At 39.5% G+C, this 26,663-nt stretch overlaps 2 protein-coding genes across 3 annotated transcripts in view; one reads left to right on the top strand and one right to left on the bottom strand.

Annotated features, from left to right (window-relative positions):
- Positions 1-9,517, bottom strand: part of LOC142382525 (transmembrane protein 132C) — a 168,680-nt gene extending 159,163 nt beyond the window's left edge. For both annotated transcript variants that reach the window (XM_075468504.1, XM_075468503.1), the window contains exon 1: positions 8,594-9,517. In XM_075468504.1, coding sequence (XP_075324619.1) covers positions 8,594-8,747 — 154 coding nt within the window. In that variant the 5' untranslated portion in view covers positions 8,748-9,517. The remainder of the gene's footprint in view (positions 1-8,593) is intronic.
- An 8,857-nt stretch (positions 9,518-18,374) lies between these two features.
- Positions 18,375-23,523, top strand: asb6 (ankyrin repeat and SOCS box containing 6). Its single transcript, XM_075469108.1, has 6 exons — positions 18,375-18,956; positions 19,162-19,337; positions 20,829-20,935; positions 21,031-21,139; positions 21,239-21,325; positions 22,295-23,523. Exons 1-6 carry the CDS (start codon positions 18,847-18,849, stop codon positions 23,014-23,016), a joined length of 1,311 nt encoding a protein of 436 aa, XP_075325223.1. The 5' UTR covers positions 18,375-18,846; the 3' UTR covers positions 23,017-23,523.
- Positions 23,524-26,663: the final 3,140 nt, after the last annotated feature.

A 26,663-nucleotide genomic window follows, 5' to 3' on the forward strand; every position in this document is an offset into this window, starting at 1 on the left:
CTTTTTTTTCCTGATGAAAGAAGAGAGTGGACTCTTTCGTTTGGTAATTTCGGTGTGTACATAGTCATAAGACAGACTTTTCTGTGGGTCTTGGAAAATCAGTCAAAATACTGTAAAACACTTGGCAGTATGGGTCTCTCTGAACTGAAAATGGCTGGCAGCCAATGAGTTAACATCTGTACAGTGTGTGGAGATGTTTGAGTCTGGACCAACCAAAACTGCCCCCTGTTCAGTCATGTTGGGTTCATAAAATGATGATAAAATTAATCAAAATTCTGCAAGAGTGAACAAGCCAGCATTCAGCCTTCCATTAACATCCTTATGCAGTTTTATTCCCAATTTAAATTAAACTGTAATATTTTTTAAGCTAATCCTTCGTTATCATGGGGTCATTCTGTCTCAGCTTGGGGTGGCTCTTTCCAATTTGTGTGAAATTGAAGGCCTCTGGGTTAAGAACAGAATCTGCAGGCACAGATAGTGACTCAGAGCAGGCTGCTGGTGCATGTGCAGCGCTGCCCCTCCTGGCCAGGGTGATACCACTGAGAACCACAGGACCGATGACTCACTATTGCCACACTGTCCGTGTTTTGACTGGACATCTCTAATCCCCCGATCAGCTGTCCCCTGTCATAGGAGAAACAAAGCAGGCAGCGCTCATGCTGCTTTGTACGCTGCATGAACGCTGCAGGCTGCCAAAAAGTGAGGACTGGAGGCTTTTGGACAGCAAGGGCAAAACGACAACATGATCATGTCTCTGTTTTTTCTGCAACTGTTTTAGAAGATCATAAAAAATAAACAGTTAAGCTAGAGTACAAGAAAGTCTACAAATACAGTCGTACAGACTCAGTCAAGTCACTCGAGGGACTTCATTATGATACAGCCACCCCTTGAAAACTAACTTGTGCACTGATTGTACTCAGAGGTAGCCATTACTTTCCCACTGATTAGGAACCAGTGATTGTGTTAAGACTGATTGGAGACACACACGTACACTGGCATTCCAATTACATCAAGAGCCATCCAGCCTACGGACGAAGTATACTTGAGGTCATTTAGAATTCTACTCAGTTGTAGCTGATGGAAGCATGATTATTTTGTAGAGGTATTTCTGTTGAGTGTTGTCTTCAGAATCAAACAGCAAAATACATCACATCACACAATGAGCACCACCCATTTAAGGGTAATTTTAACTCTCTTTCACTCCAGCTGGATCGATTTGAATGCACACTCTTTGATGTTATGCTGAAGAGAAAGCCCAGAGCAACTTCACATATAATAATATTCTGATTTCTCATGGAGTGTTTTTATATGAAGAAAGACTCATCCTTGACTAACGCACTTTATTTCGAGTTATAAGTTGTGCTGTGTCAGGACTACCTTTCCGTTTACTATAATTTGTTTGTCTTGCCACCGTACGTGGGTTTAAATCACAGATGAGGGTGAACAACAAACTGCAGACGGCAGTGATTATTCACAAACAGAGAAGACTGCTCAAGGGATAGAACTAATAGATTTTAAAATCAAAATTCAGTGGCAGTTTTAAAGCTGTTGTTCAGCATTTCACTGCGGGAGCACACCGTTGTGAATCATAAAGAGATGCACGGCTTCCATTTAAACATAATCTCAACAATCAATCAGCCACACCACAAAGAAGTCAATGGGCCTTGACTACGTGTACCTGTCAGATATTTGCATTTAATGCATTTATGCCCCTGAAAGGTGGTGACAGCTCTGCACACAACCAAATGCTGCCTTCTTTCAGATGCAGTGACAGCCTGTTGTCCCACCATCTGCTATAGTTCAAATAAAACAAACACCTAAATATTTTAAATTATGGACACATCTCTGTTGACATGAGGGATGAACAACTGTAAAAAGAATTATCTGTAAAATTTGTAATCTTTTAAATATTTTCAGAAACATTCATCTTTATTTGGCTCTCACATGTGCTTGTGAGAAAATTAAGTTCTAGAGTGTATTCATATTGCTCAAGCCTTTATGCAGAAAATATTACATAAATATCTAATATTCTGCAATGCTGCCTTAGCAGTTTTTGTTTATAGGGACAGCTCACAGACTAATGACATTTTACTAATGTGCTATTGAAAAAAAAAAACATAATCCACTTCTTGTTCTGATGCTTTGGCATTTCCTGTGATTCACTAGCTTTCAAAATACAGTAAACCCTGTGAAATGTCTTTTTCCTCCGACCCTATCATGAAAACATTTAATTTTTTTTCAATGAGTGACAAAACACTTCCAGCAATTAAACTGTTTGAAATAGTGCAGGGTGTGTTATCTGTAGGAAGACAAGTGTTACATCTAAACGCCTTTTAGATGCATGAGCACTGGGCAGGGCAGACTTTGTGGGGATGTATCTTGGCATCCTTTAAGTCGCAGATTGGCTGATATTCTGTGTAGTTACAAAGTGACATTTGCATTGAAGCTCCAATGTTCAAGAGAACTGGAGAGAACATCAAGGCACATGTTTCAGGGCTGACTTTTCTTTCATGAGAGAGTTTTGCTTTAGTGTCAGTTTTTCTGTTACAGAAATATTACATCATATAAGTATGCACTTGGAGCAGCACTTATGTTACCACTGGAGGTTGTCGCTTTAAGAGGTCATCATTCCTGCCAGAGAATTGCAGCTGATATTTATTGAAATTCAGCTATGAATAGGATGATGAGAATTAGGGGCACACAATTCAAACCTCCCATATATTATTTATTTTCTGTGTTGTTACAAGCAAATGAAGACAAAGCATCAATACAATCTGTTAAGTAAGCTCTTAATATTTAATGATGATTGAATGAATGAGTGATGACTTTAATGGTGCAATTAATCTACATTGCTTGTGGAAAAAAAAGGTTACCTCCTGGATTAAACTAATCAAATAGGTAAAAGTAATTAATATGTTTCAGCTGGAAACAAGTTATTTAACTGAAAGGGGTGCAGTGAGTAGCTTCTCACTTCTAACACCTTTGTTGGGAGACACATCCTGTGTTGAGGAACAGATGTTCTTTTTTTCAGAACATTGAAATTGTTGGTCTACATCAAACCAACACCTAAAGAGGCTGCTAAAACTACAAAAAATTGGGCTAAGGACTGTCTGTGAATAATCATCTTCGACGAAGAAATGTGAGCTTTTTATAAACAGTAGTCATAAAAGTCAGAGCATTTCCATAAGCACAGTACAAAGAGATCTCAAGTAATTGAGACTAAACAGCTGTGCACCTTTAAGAAAAGCAACTGAGAGGCAACTTCAGTTTGTGAGGAAGCATAATGATTGGACTCTGGAGCAATGGAAATAGGTCATGTGGTTTGATAAGACCAGATTTACCCTGAACACTTCACTAAGGAAATAAATGTTGCATACTGCATACGTTTATCAAAACGATGCTGTAGCAAAGGCATGCCACGATCAAAGCTCAAGGTGGTCCAACAAAAATATGTGATAAATATACTCTTTTTTTTGACTTGGCAGTGTATATGAAGCCTTCCCCACCTGTAAATAAAGTCTTACACATCACCACCCAGCTGTCAAGATTTTACACAGGAATTCATGGCACATAGAAGATGATTCCAACTGATGTCGGTGGTCCCTTGCCCTTCCCTCTTGTGAATATGAGAGATCTTTATAACTGCTGGATGGATTTAAAATGTATTTGAAACATGGACTCATGGTGCCTTTATAATTCATTTCAACTTTTGGAAGTCTTGACCTACATTAGACAAAAAAACATTTAGTCATCCACTTCCTCCTAATTTAATTAATCCACTACATCCTAATTCAATCCATCCAACTCATCCAAAATTAATTTATCCAATACATCCAATTTTAATTCCTCCAATACATCCAAATTGAATTAATGTAAAACTAATGACATTCTTACTAGTTGGTACATTGCATTTATAGCTAATTAGCCAATGTCAGTTTATTCTCAAACTAAATTCATATATTGAAGCGGAGGCTCTTCAGTTATTTCCTGTATTTGTGTTATATGGTCTTTGTAACTTTTATGTTTCTGAAAACAACCAAAAACAAATCAGTTTTTTTCTTTCCTAACTGTCCTCCAATGTTTTATTCCATAGCCTTAATAAGGTGGTTCTGCTTCATATGAGAAACTAAAGAAAAGTAAAAGTGGATAAAAGTGATAGTGATATTAAAAGTAAAACAGGAGGGGGGTTAGTTTCCTGATGAAATGTAGGGCCATTCCATTAGCACAAAGTGCAATTATTAGGTCCATCTGCCACCAAAGTCTACCTCCAAACACGGACAAATTTGTTGGCTGATAGAGCTTCAAGCATATGCGCCCACGTAAGAGTCATTGAGTCATTCACCGTTCCATAGTATGAGTTCAGTTTGTAATGCATCATTTGGTGTCTAAGAAGGATCTTTGCTTGAGCTTAGTAAATCCTTTTGGATTTAATATCAGCATGCTAGCACTGTCATTGTGAGCAAGTTAGCATTTAATTTAGCATTTAGCTCATTACAGCCTTAACAAGCTCCGTTCTTAATTGAAATTGCCGTTGCAGCCCGAGTTTATGATTAACAATGATTTATTGTCCACGCATTAAACAATGACAGTGCAGCAGTGTGCAGTCTGGCACAAGCTGCTTCTGGTCTCCGGTGTTTGCAACACACCTCCTCCTGATCAGACAGTGTGGCTGTGAGTAACTCCCTCCAACAGATTTATGAAGAGCAAGCCCTGCGTTCAGACACAACTACTTGCTGATGAGAAATGCACATAAGCACTACATCAGCGAGTTTGTCAATTATTGCAATGACGCCCCTCCTCAGGAACACACACACACATTCACATCCTCGCTCTTTAAAGCTTTTACACAGATTTCCTCCATGCAACTCTCTTAATGGTGAGTTTTGATTAAATTGAATGTGAGATCACAGCAGTTACAGTGAGCCAATTAACGGAGAGCAGATAAGCTTTTTGGAGATATTACAGGACATTATACTGATGACATTTAAATTTACAAGGGGGCAGAAACCTCTTTTGACTCAGTGATTAGGAAACTACAACGTATACCTCCTATGCACACTTTATGTGTAATGAGCATGCCGATGAAGTACAAGGGAATTAGAGGAGCCCACCTACTCAGTGTGTCTCATAAAATGGTCATTAAAGAAACATAGGTGCATAGTTTGGCAAATATACATTTAGCAAATAACATTTGTGATGGTAGGAAATTAAACTAAACTACAATTAAAAATCCAGCTTTTGATGAGTTGCTGCTGTAATTCTAAATTTTATTCTCCTTCCAAACCAAGGAAACCACCCTAGCTACGAAATATTGGATTTGAGAGAAGGGAAAAATATGCCTCTTCATCAGTGTCCTCCATCGCAAATCTCAGAAGTGCACTACAGTGAGCTCAAAGCACAGCTGTAAGATAGCCTTGATAAAAAATACCACCAAGCCAGGGATTTCTACTTTTCTTTTCATGTTCTTTTTTCTGTAAATAAATGAGTTAACACTGGCGCGGGGGAAATGTGACATTACAGGTTTCTACCCAGAGCAAGCTCCCTCAAGGCAGACGCTTTTAAATCTTAATGCTTAATTTAAATCATATGCTCCTCACACAATTATAATCAATGGGCTGTCACAGGTATGAAATAGAATTTAGGATTACAGGTTTTCAATGAGACTACCTTGACTTGATTTGAAATCTTCCAGCGCACAGAGATTGTGTGGTGCAAATTCAAGTTGACATGAAAAATTCCACTGGACCAGGCATCTTCACATCGTCGCAACAGTCTGGCTGATACTTTCATTCATCCATCCATCCATCTATTATCTTCTGCTGGTCTGGGGATCGGGTCGCGGGGGCAGCAGCTTGAGCAGAGAGACCCAGACGTCCCTGTCCCCGGCCACTTCCTCCAGCTCTTCTGGGGGGACCCCGAGGCGTTTCCAGGCCAGCCGAGAAACACAGTCTCTCCAACGTGTCCTGGGTCTTCCCGGGGCCTCCTCCCAGTGGGACGGGCCCGGAACACCTCACCAGGGAGGCGTCCAGGAGGCATCCTAACCAGATGCCCGAGCCACCTCATCTGACTCCTCTCGATGCGGAGGAGCAGCGGTTCTACTCCGAGCCCCTCCCGGATGACCGAGCTTCTCACCCTATCTCTAAGGGAGAGCCCAGACACCCTGCGGAGGAAACTCATTTCGGCCGCTTGTATTCGCGATCTCATTCTTTCGGTCACTACCCACAGCTCGTGACCATAGGTGAGGGTAGGAACATCATTCAATTTCAATAAATACATTGAAATACATTGAAACACCCCATGACCCAGAGGTACACTACTGATGATGCGTACCCGCAAATTCCTTCTCCCTCAACTCCACCAACCTCCACGAACAATTCCTCAAACTGCTTCGTACACTCAACACCCTTCAAGTCGATTGTTTGTGTCACGAGCCTTTATTTCTCCTTCAAGTCCACCATCCGCCATTCACCTAATGTCAACTTAGCGTATGTGTTCGCACAAGAATATTAACACCTCATTCTGTGTATTCTGGAACCTAACAACAACATTTTTTTTTTTAAATATGTTTCCACTTCTCTTTTTCTACATTTTTTTTTGGTCTCCTAGCTCACAAACATTAATCGCAAAGCTTTAAGGACTGCCAGGGGCAAAACCAATGTGAGCACTGAGGTGAGGGACCATACAAGTGGATCTTTGTTTGGGCAGTTACATATAAAAACTCCCAGGTGTGTAAGAAACAAAGACTCTCTGCTGGGATAATAACCTTGATATTAAAAAAAAAACACAGTCTATAGGACAGCTCACATCCCCTAGATGGAGATATGGATGCATGGGCGATGTGCTTAGTACTCAAAGATATAGACTGGAGGCTATCCTTGTTTGATACCCTTTTGGATCTTGTTTGACTCATGGATAAGACAAAAGGAGGAAAGACTGGATATCCCCCTCAGGAATCACTGAAACACACTAGTGTTTTCAACTAATAAAGGAGAGGACAATTCTTTTTATGTTAGAAGTACTCCGTTACATTTTACATTCCATTGCAAACATTTTTGGAATTGTCTTAAGCCTGATAACTATCTACCCTCATAGCACTTAAGCTTCTCATAACAATGGGATTTGGTCACAGTCAGACCAGGATACCAGATTTCCCTCCTTAATTATAGCCTTATTATGCTGTACAGACATTTTTCTTGCGTGGATCCAGATCCTCTCATTTCCTGGTCTGTGTTATCAATTTTCATCACTTTCCACTGTGAGAAGCAGTGTCCTGCAGGTTTATGACACACAATGCTCAATTAGGATCATACTGTGCATGGTTACTGAGAGAGCCTTGGCATAAGGCAAGCATCATTACCATACTCTTCAAGCCAATGAGTCACGCACTCATAAGAGAGGTGCTGTCAAGTGAGCTCCAAGAAAGGAGCAGCACCAAGGTGTACACGTGCAATGGACATGTAGGATGTTGTCTTAGGAAATGTAGTGCAGTGAGAAAGAATGTTTCTGGAAATGCATGATCTTGTAGGGAATCAATTCCAGTGCTTTGTCTATTTAGACCATAACAGATCCATGATAGGCTGTAGGTATTCTTGCAACTCGATGAGGATTCATGGTGTGAAAAGAGAAGACAACATATGAACACTAAGAACAAAGAAAAAATGTTTTTTTTTTTTTTTCTAACAATTGATTATTTGCAGTTGTCCAATGATATACTGTTTACCATTTAAAAGGTCCAAAACAAAATATGAAAAGGTCCCTCTGTTTGATTAGGCTGACAACTGCTAAAGCCAGGTATTATCGGGAGAAAATAGTCGCATTAGTGGAGAGGATCACATTTCCAAATAGCTTTTTATGTTAAACCTTTTTCCCACAGGACAGAGGGGATTCATTAGCCAGAGCACCAGCTCAGAACTCTAATGTATATGTAAGGCAGCCAAAAGATGCTCTTCTCCTGCTTGTAGCGCCAATTGACTGGTGCAATGTCGGCAAATGAACTTAACAAGAACTCTTACGAAGAAGAAAAACTCCTGTTAAAACAAAGAGATATTTGTTTTCAACTGTAACTGTCAGTGTTGCCATAATGTTGAAATTTCAGCTATACTGCAACTCATGGAACTTCTCAAATAGGATAATCAGGCGCTTTGAGGTATATTTTGGTATAATAACTTGACAAAGCATGAAGCAATAAACTCAGAAAATCCCTAGTGTATAGAAATATTCATAAGAAAAACTTTATTAAAGGCCCGAGTTGCAGTAGGTAACAGGGTCAAACAAAATGTCATAGACTGAAAAGAAATTAATTCAAATCTGATGTCATGCAGAAGAGAGTTGTATAAAAATATTTAAAGCGAACTGACAGTCTTACACAGCAGTGACTCACAGGATGTAAACTGTCCTGCATCTCCGTTTATCACTGGTGAGATACCCGCCCCACCACCACCATTACTATACGTGACAAAGCCCCACTTTTAAAGACATGCCAGCAGGCATCAGTTCCAACTTCTTTCTTGTGTGTAAGAGTGTAAGAGAAAGAATAGTGTTCCTCGGCTGAAACGAAAAGGCAAACAGGCTGATTTACTGAAATGAAGCTTACCTCCCAAAAGTAACGCCGCCGACTGAAGCACCAGGATATGCAACATGTTTCTTTGAGCCGTTAGAAAAACAAGAATTCCCTGTCGAAATTTCTCCGCCTGGAATTTGTATATACAGTCTGAACGATTCTGTGCGCCTTCTGACGAGTTTCTCATTGACTAGGTGTTGACAAGAAAACTCAAAAATAGAAGAGAGGGGGCTTGTCCATAGTTTTGCATCACTCTTCCCAGCATTTTTAGAGTAACCGCTTACTCTTCAAACCACAATGAAACACCTGCAGTGAGGCACTTTCATAATCATTCTCAGTGAGAATCTAATGAATTTATTACAAAAAAGAAGCAAATGATAAATGAGAATGTATTCAGTGCCCTATCTTCAGCTGCTTCTGCATTCCCAGATTCCCGAAGTTGGCGGCAGTGAAATGCGTAAAGTCCGATACTTCTGGGCGAATGGACGGACTTTCCGTACTACGCATGGTGAAATATGTTAAAGTAGAAAAGTTCAAGTCACAACATATGGCAGCATGCATCCACTCCGTTGCAGCCTTTTGGTTTCGTGAAGTCCTGCGCAGAACTCCAACAGTGCGTGCAGCCGTCACATCAGGGCGCGCGAGAGCTAGCGTTCCTCTGCCATTTCTAATTAGACTTTGGCACCAGGTGGCTCGTATCTTCTGCAAAAGTCCCGTTTCAAGCCTTCATCTTTCTGTGTTTTTGTAGACAGACTACAAGCTGCAGAGTCAGGAGCTTACGCGTTGTCAGTCTGTCCAATGCGCGTCGAGAGAAGCAGAGGGGGAAGAAAGCGGTGACAATAAACTACCAGCGGCGCACATCGGGAGGCGCCTTCAGCCCCACGAACATCATATCTCACCTATGATGTCGAGTGTTAGACATTTTTATCTGAGTCATTTAACCACATGAATTCGCCATAAACCTAAAGACATCTTACTCTCAAGTCAGTTCATCCTCAGACAGGATTGTCCGAGTGTGTTTTTACCCAAAGTCTCGCTTTTTGTAAAATGTGTTTTCCATTAACATCGCTGTACCCTGCGCAAAATAAGAAGATTTTAAAAGTTGTTATCGGACAAGTCTAGTTGACTGCGCTACTCGGCAGGCACTAGCGACCCCTTATGGTGTGGAAACTGAAATGAATAACAGTGTTGCCCGGGTGTGGAGGTGGTTGGCTGGAGGCATTTTACACTGTGGACGATAGAAATTTAAGGCCAGAACTATATATAGAACAGTTAATGGCAAAACTAAAAACACGAAAATAGGGAGAAAAAAATGAATGTCACACTTGCATGTTAAGAAAGAGATTATTGTTGCTGCACTGTAGCCTTCATTACATTTTCAAGCACTTTCAAATGAGCACAGTGTTCTAATTCTTTGGTAAAACACAAGTGTGATTGCTGATGAATTCATCAGAATTGAAACATGGTTATTGAAAGGGGGGGATTAAATCAGGAGCCTCAGAGTACATTTTCCTTTTCTGGGAAGACCAGATGGTGTGGTGAAGGAAAGATAGAGAAAAATCCACAAACATTAAGGGCAGTAAAATCAGATGAGTCACTCAGAGTCAGATGTGTTTTCATTGTTTCCCTGTCTGTAATATGGGTAGTTTGGAACATAGTTTGTGTTTTCATTGTAAAAAAGAAGGTGGTGAGCTGTTTTGGTTTGATTTAATGCAGCATTTTTGGATTTTCATTTATTTGGCTTATTTTTCTTTTCCTTCTTCTTTGAAAATGAAAGGGATTTTTATTGATCAACCAAACACTAACAATTTTATTTACCACAAATATAATGTGCATAACATGATACATTTAGAGATAGCTTACACCAAAGCATGGTTTTTATATCAGTTAAACATATGCACAATCATTTTTCTACCTCTCAACTTTAACATAAAACTCACGTTGTGTTCTGTTTTTCCATTTATCACACCTAAGTGAGTTTTTTATGTACAAGACATCTTTTTAAACAATAATTCACAGTACAGCATTCATTTTAAGCCACTCTCACGGGTGTGAGAGTGGCTTTAAATGTGCGCAATTTGATTCTGGAAACAACTTTCTTCAATACAGCTGCAAAAAGCATCAGCAGTGCAGAGAACAAAAGTGTTGATGTAGAGCTGTCACTTCACTTGCTGTTATAGTGGACTGGAACATCACTCACACAAAGGCTGGTAGGCGTCCAAAAGTCGCCCCTTCCTGAACCCGGTTCTCAGTCAAATCCCATGAAGCCTGCTCTATACTGAGGTCTATTCAGCTGCTGGAAAACTGAGCCGGCACCAGACAGAACTCGAGTGGATTTAGTTACATGGTATATGGCTGCAAGTCATTAAAATAGCTGACCTCCCTCTTGCTATACTTCACATGGTAGGTCCATTTCCTAAACTAAATTAACAACACATTTGCTGCTGCAAAAGCTCACACACACCTACCCCTAGCCAATAGATGATAAGATATATTTTATTTGGAAACATGGGAATCTTAAAAATAGGCAAAGTGATTGTAGGCATTATTTACGAGATAGGAAAAAAGTGATTGTGTCCTTACAGAAGTGCCGTTTAGATCTGGAGACGTCTCGGAGGACAGGTCTGAATACTTTGATGTCTGGGAAAAGGTCCCAAGTCTTTGAAGTATTAAAAAAAAGATCTGGAGGCTTTCATGCCTGGAAAATAGACCATAGACTGAAATGCCAGACACGTCCGGACGCAACAATCTGTATACTGTCAAACACATTTCCACACACTCCACTCAGCAATATTACACAGTTTTGCTCTTAGCGAGGGCAAATGTTTAATGCCAAGAATATAACAAACTGTAACGGATATATTATAACCAGGTATGTACAAACATTTTGAACCCTTTTGATGTTTAGATTTCTGTCTAACCATCAGACGGGAGTTTGAGAGGTAAGAGATTCATTCTGCTCATGACAAGCTCAAAAGAGGGTTAGGTTAAGTTATAAATAATATCTGTAGTGACAAAAGGAGGAAAAAAGGTCCTGTGGCAGATGGTCTCATCTCCACAGAGTCCTGATCACGTTATCATGGAGCTACTCAAGGATTACATAAAGAGAAAGGAGTAAGAGTGAGAGTCTAAATTCTCAGAACAACTATGGAGGAACCTGTCAAGTCTATCTCAGAGTTAAAAGGCAATGGTGGTTACTATTATTGATTTATTTTATGAACTTAACAGCTAAAGAAGTTAATTTATTGAGGTTTTTTTTTTGGAATGTTCAAATAAGAATACTATATGTGTAAGTAGAAGCAGCCAAAGGACAGATTTTCTTATGTTTTAATTTAACTTTGTCACCCCATGACCTTCTTTTGGACACCGGGACACATTCTATGCTGTCCTTTATACTGAACATAATGAATCATCTCTTGTGTCTTCTTCTGGGAGGTATCTTTCATCCATGACCTTAACCAGTTTTAGTAGCTTGTCCTCCCCTCACTTGGTAGACAGGGTGCCCAAATTCATCACCGCCTTTCATTCTCCTACTCAGGCCTATCTGATCAATGATAGCATTAATAATAACCCCTGCAGAGTGCCCTGTTGCCCTCTGTGTCTTGCCCACTGCCAGCCAGCACAGATTACCACCAGCAATCCGCAGCCCATTAAAAACTGTGTTTACTTATCGGCCTCTCTGGGGCTGTCACTCTATTTTCAAGAATGATGCCCAAAGGAAAGGCAAAGAGTGACCTTCCTGTAGCATACAGTGCTGTAAGTCACTAGTCCCAAATGGCTTGACCTGTCATTTTCCTCCCAAACTCCACCGTAGGCAATGTCAGTGCCCGATGATAAAGAAGGAAAATGACCTCAAATTTAACAAAAGAAGGATGATTATTTGAAGTAGATAAATGGTAAATGGAATTTATTTATATGGCGCTTTTCTTTTCTGGTTGACCACTCAAAGCGCTTTTACACTACGAGCCACATTCACCCATACCCACACATTCAAACAGCACTTTTTTTTTCTATCTCACTTTCACACACTGAAGGACTGGTTGACTGGAGGCAATGGGGTTTTAGTGCCTTGCCCAATGGAGCAATTCAACATGTGTCCGAGGAAGCTGGAGATCGAACCACTAACATTCCGGTTGGCCGACATACATTGTATGTTTAATCTGTGCAAACACCAAAGTGTGAAACATACCAATTGTGCTACATATATTCATCAGATGAAGGAAAGGTCAAACTAGAAACATAGTGTCATGAAAATCATTAAGTTACACTAAATAGGCCTACTATATGCAAAGTCATGTGAACTTTAAACATGATAATATGTTGCTGAATAACCTCCTAATGGTGATATACACACTTGTAGCAGGTTCAATTAAGTTAGTAATTGCTGTGTTGACCATAATTACAGCTCCCACCCCCTCTTCAATTTATGAAGATGGATTTTGATTACTTTGCCATTACAAAATTCTTTAAAGACAAATGTTTTGGCAATAATGACCACTGTATCAGAGCTATACTTCATTACATTCCACATTTGCCTCAAAGTGGGTTTGTCCGTGCAAAGAATTTCCCATAGTCGCACTTGGGTTAACTGCAAATGTGCCATTATATTTGAGTGACAGCTGAGCTATCACGATAGCATAAATGGAACAAGGTGAACTCTCCTCATTCTTCTTTACACACACAGTTATTTCTTATCAGCTGGAATGTGTCACCGTCTACTTTGGGTGTGCTTAACTTCCTCTGACCTTTAAAAGGGCTGATTATTTCCATCCACAATCTTCACTTTGCAATACGCTGCCAGCACAAAAGGAGATTCCAGACCTGCTGGTCTGATAATTCCAGCTCACGGTACGTCACTGAGGGAACCAAAACCACAATGCTTTGCCACTATTATCATTTGACCAGCTTCAGGTTCACCTTCACCGCTGGTATCCTATCACCTTTCACCTCAGAGCGTGCAGCTTTTTCAGGAGCAGAAGAGTTTTGTGTTTGCCTAAAAGCTCTTCATATTCACACTGATTACCTTTCCCTTTATGCATCACCCTCCTGGGACAAATTACGCTGCTTTGCATAGCCTAGAGTACTTTAGCTATGTAAATCACCTTGGCTTTAGGAGACTCCCACGCCTCCAGCTCCCAGTGTTACGTGATGAAAAGAGAGGGAATCCAAAGGGAACCAACAGGTCAAAATGTTTAATAGATTCTTTTTCTACTTGTGGTAATCTCATAATCAGAGGTTCGAGGGGGGTCACATCTATCACCCGCGGAACAAATAAAAGTCTTATTGTGTCCTGCTTCCTTTCACCTCAGAAGGAAATGTGAACCAGATAAATGATGGCCTTTTTTCAGGAGAGGCTCAATTTGTTGGCCACGATTTGTGGGCAACAAAGTAATTTCGATACTGTTCTTTGTATTGATAGATGAGGCCAAAATTTAATATAGAGCCAATTTACTGGTATGGGGTATTGGAATGGAACTGCAGTTATCTTCCCTCTCTTTTCCCTCTTTGAATCCATCTCTTCAATCCAGCTAAAAATTAGATGTCAAGATAAGGACAAACAATACAAAGGGTGATATTTTTGACAAAACCCTATTCCTGACTACCACCATTACTCCTTAATAACTATCATCCTCGGGACGGGGTCACCCACAATATTGAGGGATTTCATTATTGTCTGAAAGTAAAATATTTATGAGTTTTTAAAATTCATATTATTTGTGAGGGACAGATTGTGGGCGTGATTTATGGCCAAAGAAAAAAGAGAAGTAAAAACCGGCTCAGTAGTTCTAATAAGAGTGGCTTTGACCATTTTGCAAGAGCAGTTTCAAAGCCTATGTTTTGATGCCCACAGGGACATGACATACAGTGCTTGTGAACAACATAGACACATGGAGCAACATCAAGGTCTGTAAAACTTCCTAAAGAACCTGCCTCAAAGCTGAGCCCGAGACCTCAGAGGGGGCTCTACAGTTGAAATGCACATTTCTTTTTTTACGGTCCAGTGCTGGACCACATGCTCTACCTGTCATCTAACAAGAAACTGTGTGCTGCTGTGGCGAGAGTGGAAAAAACAGAACGTCTGCTTCACCAGGGAACCCTGAAAAGTATGCACACAAACAGACTCAAGAACTTGTCACCTGCGGTTTTGTCAATGGAAAGGTTGTGCAGATTATTCATGACTACACGGTTTGAAAATCGTGGCTAAATTAATTGCTCCTGGAAAATAGCAAAAGAGACTTCAGAGAGGTTACTGCATATCGTTCAGGGAACAATGCTTTATTGATAGGGTTAGTTGGGCCTAAAAACTGTAATTGTCTTGAAAGTGACAAAATTAGAATTAATCATACTTTGATTAAACTGCTGCATTCTGTTTTCCACTCCAGAGAAGCTCTCAGTGGGCCAAATAGATTCCCCCAGTTCTGTTTGTTTGAGATACAGCCCGTGTCCACATTTACATGATGGGTTATGTTTGCTCTCATGCACATGTTTTTGCACAAATATTTACTGATGCATGTGTTGTATAATAACAGCAGTGCACTACAGATTCCAGACTTTAGTCTGGATGCCAGCGTTGCAATGCTGCCACCTAAAGACAGAGCATCTGTACAGCATAGTGCACTTTCAAATACTCTGGTAATGGAGGCATACTGACTCATTTCTGAGCATAAGCTATAGTTTTCACACTCTGTTGATGCTAAATGGAGTATGAGCTTCTTGACTATAGCATTGTAAATTGTAGTGTTATAGTAAAAAGATAGCTGTAAACAGAAACTGCACAGATGCATCCACCTAGTAGTGCTTCTCCCAGTCTTAGGTCAGGCAATTTCCTGCCAGTTTCAGTCATAGTCCTTGAAGAGAATTCGCTGGGAAGCGAATAGCCCAGGCATGAAACAGCTACCACTCTAAGTGGCTTTATTTGTAGGGAGAGGTTTTCCTCACAAAATATAATTCAGTTTAAAAGCTTTTATGTATTTTCTCAGTTGTCCCACAATACACCATTCAAGTAAAATAAGTCTGTAAGTCCTAACGAGGATATGTCACTTTAACAAAAAACTGTCTTTCCCAGCAGGACATTTGCATCCCTAGATACATAACAGAGTGTCAGCAGCAACATATGTTGCATTAGAATCCATGTCTTGTCATGAATGTCATTAACATAGCTTACTTTTAGAATAAGACTCACTCATTTTAAAAATGACATCTTGTAAGAGAGCCCTCCTCTGTGGTTTTCATAACAAGCCATCTGTCACCAAACTCAGACACCACAGGGTTTTGTTTTGTCAGCAGGACAAAGGCGAGTGTTAGAAACCAGATGCTACCCGTATAGTAAAGTAATTGTAAAAAAGAAAAATCTCAAAGTTGCTGTGGTGCACTAATGTGCCATATGGACAAAAGAGATATCTTTAGAGCTGCTTGCATTGGTGCCAAAATAATTTGTTGGTTAAACTCAATATTTCAAAAGCTAATCAATGATTTGATCCTTGAATGAAATTAACACATTAGAAAATTAACTGCTATTAGGGTTATTACAAATGGATGACAGAGATTGTATGATACAAAAATGACAGTTGGGGATGATCAATGACATTAAGTCAAGATATGAATGTATGTGCAGGTCTATTTTCTGCTCACATTTTAGTAAATGTCTGCGCTCAAACGCAGACACTGACTTCTGTAGGTACAGATAAGACTTTAACCAACTCTTACAATGCCAGTAGCTGCCCTTCAAGCAATCCCACTGGTTGTAATGATGGCAAAATGAACTTTATTAGGCCCAACTAACAAAATATATCAACTCATACTTTTTCATCTATGGAACAGCCTTCATGAGGACCAGCGGGAAGCTGGGAGTGTTGATATTTTTTAAAGCAAACTTAATACCTTTTCAGTAAAGCTTTTACATGAATCTTATTCATTTATATACTTATATATGTACATATATATATATACATATGCATGTGCATGTGTCTGTTAAATAGGTGCCAAACTGGATGGGTTAAAAGCGGAGGACACGGCTCTAGGCATTCGTAAACCACGCCTCAAATACGAGAAAATGCACACCTAGTTCCCAGACCACCATCTCATCGAGATGTGGACGCGTCAGCCAGGCTAGCTAAATAGAGCATTTATAGATAAATAAATATATAAATAGAGTCTTATTTTAATGTATTTTATCTTAACCCACCCGTTTAGCCTACCTTAGTTTTACTAAGTTTTAATCTCTTGCTTATTAATTATTAATTAATTTATTCATTTTTGTATTTTAACCTGTATGACTTTTTAACTATTGTTTCATTTTTATGGAGTTTTATTATTTATTCTTACTGTTTTTATAACAATGTTTTTGATCCTATTCTTACTGTAAACCATACTTCCAGTGTTATTATTTAATTTATTTGTTCATTTTCCCGAGTGGTGGTTATGGCAGCGTTTCTGCGAGTACCATTCCACTCACATGCATATAAGTCCATGCGTACATGTTTGTGTCCGTACGAGAGACGATTTGTATGCTTGTGGGTTTGGGGACTTGGGTGTGTATGTGGGTGGGGTGCCGTGGCTGTTTTATTCTGTCTTTGCTGGTTTTTTTTTCCTTATGTACATATCTTGTATGAAAAGTGCTTTAAAGATAAAGATTGATTGATTGACACTCATGAGAAAACAAACGTAGTTTTCTCAACATAACTGTCTCCATTATCACATTTAAGCAATTCTTGTCATCTCAAGATGACATAATGAACTTGTGATATTGAGATGATGAAATTAAACGGTTTTCCAATTTTTTGGCAAATGGTTCAACAATTTCATAATGTTTACTCAACATAAAATTGTTGAGGGGATTTAAGTGCATTATATTGTTCAAAGATTTAAAGAAGCTGTAAAAAATCTCAATATACAAGAAATAAGTCAATACTGAATGAACATACTGAATACAAACAGACATGATTGAATAGTGAAAATCTCTTCAAATACTCAAGAGTGCTATAAGCCATTGTGACTGACCACAGATTGTAGCTTCATCCACAAATGAGTTATTAGTTCACATGGTTCCACAGTAAAATGGTCTATATTCTAAACAGGCTTGATTACACTCCAGAGCTGTCGCCCATTGAAAACTTATGAAGCATTGATTTGGAGTATTTTATAACAGGTCATCTAACAAAGATGTTAAGGACTGTTGAAGAGCTAAAATCAAAAGTGAATGGAAAACAATTTGTGTTCAAAAACAGAATAAAAGGTTTATAGAGTTTTGTTGGAAAAATATAAATGAGAAAATGAAAAAAAGCAATAGCCTACAGCACAATATAAAACATACAATTCTAAATGGCCATATATTATTTTAAAAAAACCTCTATTTTCATTCACTTTCATTTGCATTTTTTACAGAGTTCCTTTTTTCTTTCTTTTTTTGCCAATTGTATTATACAGAAAGAAAAAATTGAGGTACTTACTGACTTACTGAATTTCTAACAGAAAATATTAATTTTGCTTGATATATTTTGTCTGTTTACACTTAGATGTAGTAGCTACGTATCTTCAAACCTAGATACGTTTCAAAATGTACCGTCTGCACTTGATTTGAGATATCTCTGAAATAGCCCCAGGGTCACAACTAATAGCCCTGTTTAATCCATGTTACTGTGACTGTCGGTTTGACTTTTAAAAGGCTAATTCAGCGCATATGCTTCTTTACACATCTGAAAAACACCATTACATGGCTTGTTTGCATGATTTTTTTATTTTTATGTTTAACAGGCCGACAAGGAACCTTTGTTAGCTTCGTGGTTGAAATGGGAATTATATCAAAGTCGGACTGATAAGGGCGTAAGGGAGGCAACTTCCTGTTTTGAAAAATACGACTGGCGTGAGTACGTGCTGATAAAATAAATGAGTTTCTTCTACTCTTAAAGTTTTTCATCCATATTTATGGATAGAGGAGGCATGTAAATGAGGGAACCATTTAGCCAATGATGCTAACATTGACTGTAGCAGTAGATGTGTTTGGCGTAAGGTTTTTATTTTTATTGGAACGTAACTTTAAGATGTTATAAACCAGTTAGCCAAATAATACTGCTATTAAAATTTAACCTTACTGTGTGAGGAAAAAATATGTAAATGGGCTATTTAAAATGTAAGACATCCTACAAAGCGTTTACATTTCAAACCACCCAGTTTTAAAAACACATTTGCCAGGCCCGTGATACGAGTCGCATTCATTCTTCGTGGCACATCTTCAGAGCATTTTCCCCCTTCTGTACTAAAATACGAGTGTTGTGAGCGGAGAAGCCATGCCTTTCCTTCATGGGTTTCGAAGGATCATCTATGAGTACCAGCCGCTGGTAAATGCTGTCATGCGTGTTATTGGACTGGAGGAAGGAAAGGACAGTAACGAGAACAGGTAAAGCTGAGGTTGCTGTTCGGTCGTTTTGTAAGTTCAATAAGATTGAAGTTAGCCAAACCAACACCAAACTGTCAGTTTACGCAAAGAAACTTAAATCACAATAGTTAAAACATAAAAAGATAAATGGCCCAAATGCTTTTAAATCACTGGTGGCGTTTCTGGGTGTTTGATGCATGAAATTTTCCCATATTTTTTTTGTCAGAATTCCTGAAGATGAGTCTGGTCGGTGTAGCTCTTTAGTTGAGCTTCTGGAGCGAGAGTCTCAGTCAGAAGTGTTTTTGGAAGGCATCAGCTATGCCCTGTTTAAAGTGGCAGAGCGGGGACTAGTGTATGCAGCTAAAATCCTCCTGCAGTATGGAGCTGATATAAACTTTGAAGGTGAGTAATTGTTTTGGATTGCCTCGTTTTGTTTACATGACATTACAGAACCACTCCTGCATTGACTGCACTAAATTTCAATTGTGATATGGAAATTACTCATTCATGAAAACAACTGAACTGGAGTGAGTCAAATAATATTCTATTAATCCCAAAGGGAAATTAATATAATCATGATTGTGTTAAGTATATTGACACTACTGTGTCTTTTTGACACTGACTGCCTATTGATTCAATGAAAAAAGAAAAAGAATGGCATCGGGTGTGGTCTATTTGTCAATCATTGGTAATGTCAAAACTAAGAGTTAGAGCAAGCATATGTATAGTTTGTCTATTAACAGATACAGCTTGTATTATAAGCTCCAAGTCAAGTTATTACATAGTAGCAGCTTTTGTCACTAATGCCAAACATGCCATAGAATCTTAACTTAGACCTGGATGGCTAAGTTTAGGTTTGACTGGAGGCCAAACAAACATCTTGAACAAACTTCAAGATGTGATTTAAAATGTAATTTCTGATATTTTAGGTTTCACCACTTAGTGTATTTCCATTAAATGAGTGACATCATAGCACATGGCCTTCCAAGGGAAAGGCAACTATAAAACTTAGAACAAATTGGTTTGTGAGTTGTAACAAATTCTTATCAAAGAAAAATGTATTTTTTAACTGAGTGGAAGGTAATTGGTTATTACGCATTCATCTTGCTCACTCTTTTTATATGTGGTGATGTTCGAAGTCACTTATACAGCTGTTTGCTCTCCCAAGTTTATAGTAAACATTGAATGACAGATTGCACTTTGAAATGTGAGAGGACTGATATTTTCCACGTTTAGCCAAGTAGCTGCATATGTATAATGAGCAAGTTGTCTAGGATTAGTCTCCCCACAGCAAAATCCAGTGGAACACGCTATATGTGTTGCTGCTGGGATGAAACCTGTCAGGGCTCAGCTAAACTTTGCAGTGGTGACCTCTGGTGGTTTTCGACATGTGCCTCCCCAGGGACATAATTAGTGGATGCTTGCAGAGGCTGCTTCATTCATCTTTCACATTTCTTGAATGTCTCTTACTAGTAAGTTAGCACTGACAAATGCTTCCACATAGCATGCAAAAGGGCTCCTATTTCGCCATTTTTTTTCTAGTATTTGCCTAGTTTCCTTTTGTGTTTAAAAATAGACCACGAGCCCTCAAACATCACCTGTGCTGATGCAAGTGCTTATTCAGTTCATATTTGGTATAGTTCATGTCTAATGCTGTGCCTCTGTTGCCCATGTCTTCTGCTTTTGTTCTCCATTTCCCATCAGCTTTTCTGTTTTTATATGTAGTGAATATACTTATTGGTTTTCTGAAGTGACTCAGGCTTAGCTTGCGTAGCTTTTCATTGACACTTATAGACAATAGAGTTTTGGTAAATCTTTCTCTGTGAGATATATTTAATCTCTCTGATTAAAAACTCCTTTTGATTGACATGGACATTTATCTCCATTTTCCAGACCCAGTGTCCTACTACAACCCACTACACATAGCTGTTTTGAGGAACAGGCCAAACATGGTGAGGCTGCTGGTTGGGCACGGAGCAGACATTGAGAAAAGGGATAGGGTGAGTAATCAACTGTCTTTGTTTTTTTTCCTCACTCGATTCTGTCCTCTGATCTTTATCATTAGGAGTAAAAACTACACGCTATATGTTTGTAGATTCATGAGAGCAGTTCCTTGGACCTTGCCAGTGAGGAGTCTGAGAGACTGCCCTGTTTGCTCACCTTGCTGGACCTGGGTGCAGATGTGAATGCAAGGGATAAGCATGGTAAGTCTGCACCAGCAATGCTAACCAAAAACAGATTTCAATCATATATCCATCAATTCATTCATTCTGAAAGATGATTGCTTTGTCTCATCTATAAAGGGAAAACGCCTTTGCTCCATGCATTAGCAAGCAGCGATGGACTCACTGTGCACAACACAGAGAACATCCAGCTTCTGCTTGAAAGAGGTATTGATGCTAAGCTGCCCATCGTCTTCATTTTGTGTTTGGTCATAACTAAAGTGCTACATTCAGAACAAAATACACACACAAGCTCTTTTTAAGACAACTAAAGTGAAGGTGAACTTCTCCTGCACGAAAGTCTTTATTGAGGTTTTACTGAAGATTTCTCAATGAACTGTTCTGTCCTTTTTATATATATTTTTAATCAAGCGTAATGAGAAAGGCACTTTCATTATCCAATACTTGAAGACATGAGGAAATAGTTTTTCAGTATTTCAGGATTACTGTCCTATCGTGACCACCCAGAACATGTTTTTGTACATTAAAAGAGAACAACAAAGCATGAAGAAGTTTTTCATTAATAACCAAACTTGTTCAGAAATATAGGAAAAACAGTGAAAGACATCATCCTAAGTACTGAATTAAAGATGAATATATCTCAATATTGGAAACCTTTCTTTGATTATGCCAACGTCAAAAGGCCAGTAATTGCTGTGCAGCAGTCAACATGAAAGATACAATATTGGAATATTAGTTTCTTTGACTGTGTTTGGTAATGTTAAGCTCATTGCCATTTGGTTTTCTTGGGATATAAGAATATTTTTTCATAGCAGTGTCTCTTGTCATTCATTGGAAAAAAAAAAAATAACTTAGAAATCACAAACTGTGCTCTGTCTTTACTGGGTTTTATTTATTTTTTTACATCAGATTGTAGAGAAATATTTAAAGTTTGGGTTACAAGCTAAACAAAAAAGTAACCAAGAGCGGCTGAGTACCTAGAGTCAGTATAAAAGTCTTTGTTTTTAAAGTTCAAAGCTGTCAAGTCACTGCTGAATATTATTTACTGACCAGCTGGCTAAGTATCTCATTTTCACTATCTCAAGCACACATGGTCTGATGTATGCAGTGTTTAACTCTTCTGGAATTGAGCACCAATTTCTTTTCTTGGTGATTTATTTTTTTTTTTCTCTAAAGGTGCAGACGTTAATGCTGCAACTGTAGATGGGGAAACGGTTGAGTCTTCCTTGGTGTTTCTGGTAAAAGAGGCTCTGGAGGCCAGTACAGAGGATGCCGCTGAGATCGGTAACTTCTGTTTGAAAACCACACAGCTCCTGCTGACTCATGGTGTGGACCCCAGCTGCTGTCTGAATGAGGATGGAGAGCCCTCCCTGATGCAGACGAGCCTGGAGCACTTCGACCTGCTCTTCCCTCTGGCTGTGCTCTTAATCCAGAGCGGAGCCTCTTTGGTTTGCTCCCATCATAGTGACTCTTGTTGGTCGGGCTACAGCCTCCTTTTCCAGAGGCTCCAGACAGCCCTACAGCAGTGCTCTGATAAAAGTCATGCCGCTGAGCTCTTAGAGCAAGCTGAGGTGTTGCTGGACTTAGCAAGGGTAAATGTCCCCAAGCTGCATCTCCCTCCGAGACTGAAGCTCCCTGTGCCCGGTCAGGACTCTCACCCTTATGCTCAGGCTTTGGTAGACCTACACAGCCGTGTAGTAGAGTGTGAAGCAAGCCCACCTCCCCTGCGTTTCCTTTGTAGGGCATTCATAAGGAGCATCCTACAACCCTGGCCACTGGAAGATAGAGTCAAAGCCTTGCCTCTACCAGATAGACTGAAAGACTTTCTTCTTCCTGAGCACACATATACCCCAAAGCCAGGCTGGGGCTGCTTTAAGCCCCAACAGAGCCAGCGCTAATATTAACTGACAAGTTTCTGTGCAATCTAAAATCTGAAATGAAAAAAAAAAACGTAGCTGTTGCAATTTGTGTAAAACACCAAACATTTCCTCGATAAATTAAGCTAGGTTTAACACACCTATGAGGCCTTTCTTCTTTTTTCTATCGTCTGTGCCATATTCGCAGACAAATGTATATATGATTTTTTTTTAGATGCAAAGTTCTGTTTGTACAAATTAGTCTTTGGTTTGTGACGGCCTTTTCTTCGTGAGGATCACATTGTGTGAAGTACATCTGCATAAATAAAAATTGCAGTATGAATTAAAGCCACCAGATGGCAGTGTTGCACCTGCACATCAAAAGAAGATCAGATGTGAGTGTTAAAGATTTAGTTTTTCACAGTGAAGCCCATTAAAGTCGATCCAGCAGAGTGGGGTCCATCAATATTTTATTATTTCAACGTGTTGTTGGTGTGTTTTGGATTTTGTGTATGTGAAGGTGGAAAAATAAAAACTGTTTCACCAACACTAAGCTGTTGATTTGTTATATATATGTGAATAGGGTACTTTTTCTTATTTTTCAACATGCTGTGTTTATTTGTCCAGGTAGTGGCAGTGCAGCTCCGGGTAAGAGTGCCACATTCAGATGCTACTTGTAAAATTGATGCCATGCATTTACCTCGTGGTTGTGCTCATACACCAAACCTCAGCTGAATCGTTGCTGAAATAAAGAGGCAGGATTTAAATGCTACAGCACAACGGGAAGAGTGTGCCTTTAGATGCTCTGACATACTATGGCTGTAATGACTGCTGGAGTAGAAAGTTTTACCAAGCATTCTTAATGTTTAAATCCTGATGAATGTTGGGGCTGCATTTTCACTCACTCACCTACTCATGTGCGAAACCCATTCGGTTCATCACAGATTCAATAACAGAAAAAAACGCACTAGAGGAAGCATACTATGATGGTATAGGAGCACCATAGGGTACATATGTGTTAGGATTCATGTCTCCATGTGCGTGTGTATGACAAGCCAACTAAATAGGACATTGTGTTACACAACTAACCCCTTCCTGACATTGCCGAAGCTGGAGTGGCTCCAAGGCTTGCAGGCGCTCCAGCTCCTCTTGGTTATCTAGGTCACAGCCTCTGAGGAGAAGAGCCTCAGCAGCAGCAGCAGGGCTGCATGACACACGCTTCACTCTCCTGTCCGACTGAATCTGCCTGCATACTCTTGACAAAACCTCAGTACTTGTCTGGGTTGAATAAGGAACGGTGGGAGGGGGTTGCAGGAGGCAAAAAAAAACATTAAAGATACAGACACGGGATGTGTGGAACGGATGAGAGAGCGCTTATGGGAGACACAGAAATAGCTGTGTTGGATTAGATATTTGCTATACACAAGCTGCAGGGATATAATCCCAATCCAGCAAATGTGCACAGCACGGACAAAAACAAGCTTCTTCCACAGACTCCAATCTCTGCTTGTAGAAGGTGATGGAATAGAGATAGCGGGGGGAGGGCTAAGCCAGTACTCTCCATCCAGCATTTATTGGAAAACAGTGCGAGTGAAGCTCTGCACTGAAATTAGTTATTGATCTATTCTCCCCCTGAAGCCCATGGGTCTTTCCCACCACACCTGCTCATAGCCTTTTCTCTTACCACAGCCCATTGTATCTTTGAACCTCTGCCTTAAGACTCTGCGTGTTTCTGCTTCATTTTATAGTTGTTTTTTACTTGAATAATTGTTTCATATGCAGGAGGTGCTGCATTCCAAGGTGAGACCTTAACAGCAATGGGGTTTCTGTTAGAAAGTTTGATATTTAAAAACTTAGCTCTATGTTTTGTTTGTAGTCAGAAAGCAGCCTAAAACATGATTCACAAAACAGGATGTTTCAGAAGAGTACATTCACAGCTGACTTGTAATATTTTGAAATAGAGAAACTTTATATTACAGGACTCCTTTGCTCTCCTTGTTTAAGATATTTTTTTTTACTCGATCCGTGACATAATTCCTACTCTTCACCCATTACTAATGTTTTGTTTTTCAGCTCACCTTTTTGAGGACTAGATCCAATTTGTATATATTTTCAGAAAATCCTGTGAGGTCTCAGCCCTCAATAGAGTAGAGGTTTAAAGGATAAACCCACAAGAAATTGATTTTCTTTTCTTTTTGATTCACGATAGACCTCATTTTATTGATATAAATATAGAAAAGGGGAAAACTCTTCAAAACAAGGTTTTTCTTTTTGATTTTTTTATGTCTGTGTATATTTACCAGGTTTTTAGTCTGGCCATAACCTTTTCATCAACAACTATGTCACTAACTGAAAGTCATCGTGGTCTGTTCTGGGCCTTTTCTCCTGTAGAGAGCAGCCTGTGGAGAGTGTGTATCTCCTTGTCTTTCACTAGACATTGTCTAGACACGGGATAATTGCAGACACCACTGAACACTCAGCTGCTGCCTGTAACCCCATGGGAGCTGAGGTGGACTTCAGCAGTCAGTAAGGGGGTCACACTGCACGCTCACATGCCACTTGATTGTTTGTTTACATGCGTGCTCCCATAAATCATCTTACTGTGTATTTTTCTGGCATTATGGCAAACTTTGATATGGATGTGACTGAAAGAGAGGGAGAAAATGTAGGAGACATAGACTTCGAAACAGTGTTCATAACTGCAGATGTGGTGACTTCATCAGAAGAAAATGTATCCCGTCCTTTAGCTTTGCTTGTGTTGATGGAGCGCACCAAAATTCATGCTGTTAACACTGAGATGAATGTGGCTATCAGCATCTTCTGTCCCGGCCTCCACAAGTTTTATCGCCTACAAGATTATTATTGTTTGCATCAGACACTTTTGAATGCTTTGACGGGGTGTTAGGATGTGTGTGAGTGTGTTTTATGGAGGGGTGCTGGGTGGTTTGTGAGAGATGGTCGCAGGGCGCTGAGTTCAGCCAGAGAACAGACTAATCTCAGTGGGGGCGGATTGGATCCAGAATGACTGAGTCCTGTTGGGGCAGGCCACCTTCTAATTCCACTCCAGGTGTTGGTTCCTGCTTTAGATTGAGGAATACTTCCTGCCGCATTCAACAGTTTGCAACAGTTTCATTCATAGCTCAACGTTGTATGATTACACTGAAGGGGTTTTGTTTGTGTAGTAAATCTCCATTTAGAGTGGGTCAAAATTAGAATTTATTTTATCAGATGGAAAACTAAGTCCACACCTGAGAAACATTCTTTATCTTATCTCTTAAATGTAAATTTAGGTTAAAAATCTTCCTCACTACGTATAGGTAGTTTTTGTTAACATTGAAAGTGCTTTAAATCTCTTTTAAACAAAAATAACTAACAAGTAATCACACTGTTATACCAAATTCTGCTTTTGTTCTTTGAGGGAGACTAATTTGAAGGTGTAGTACGCCTAAAAATTTGAATTCCGTTCTCCTACTCTTATTTTAGAAGCTCACAAGTCCACCACCCTCCACAATTCTACAACTGACGCCATTTCACAGAAATTCCAGACAACTGGCGCCTGAGCTCTGCCTCCAAGAAGGACATGATGAATAGGACACACCCATGGTATGCTAGTGAATGGCAGAATATACGGCACACTGCAGTGTTACTGCCGAGATTCATTACAGCCTCTAGTCGCAGCTCTCAGCTCT

This window comes from Odontesthes bonariensis, chromosome 6 (assembly GCF_027942865.1).
Source record: "Odontesthes bonariensis isolate fOdoBon6 chromosome 6, fOdoBon6.hap1, whole genome shotgun sequence".
In the NCBI taxonomy this organism is placed as follows: Eukaryota; Metazoa; Chordata; class Actinopteri; order Atheriniformes; family Atherinopsidae; genus Odontesthes; species Odontesthes bonariensis.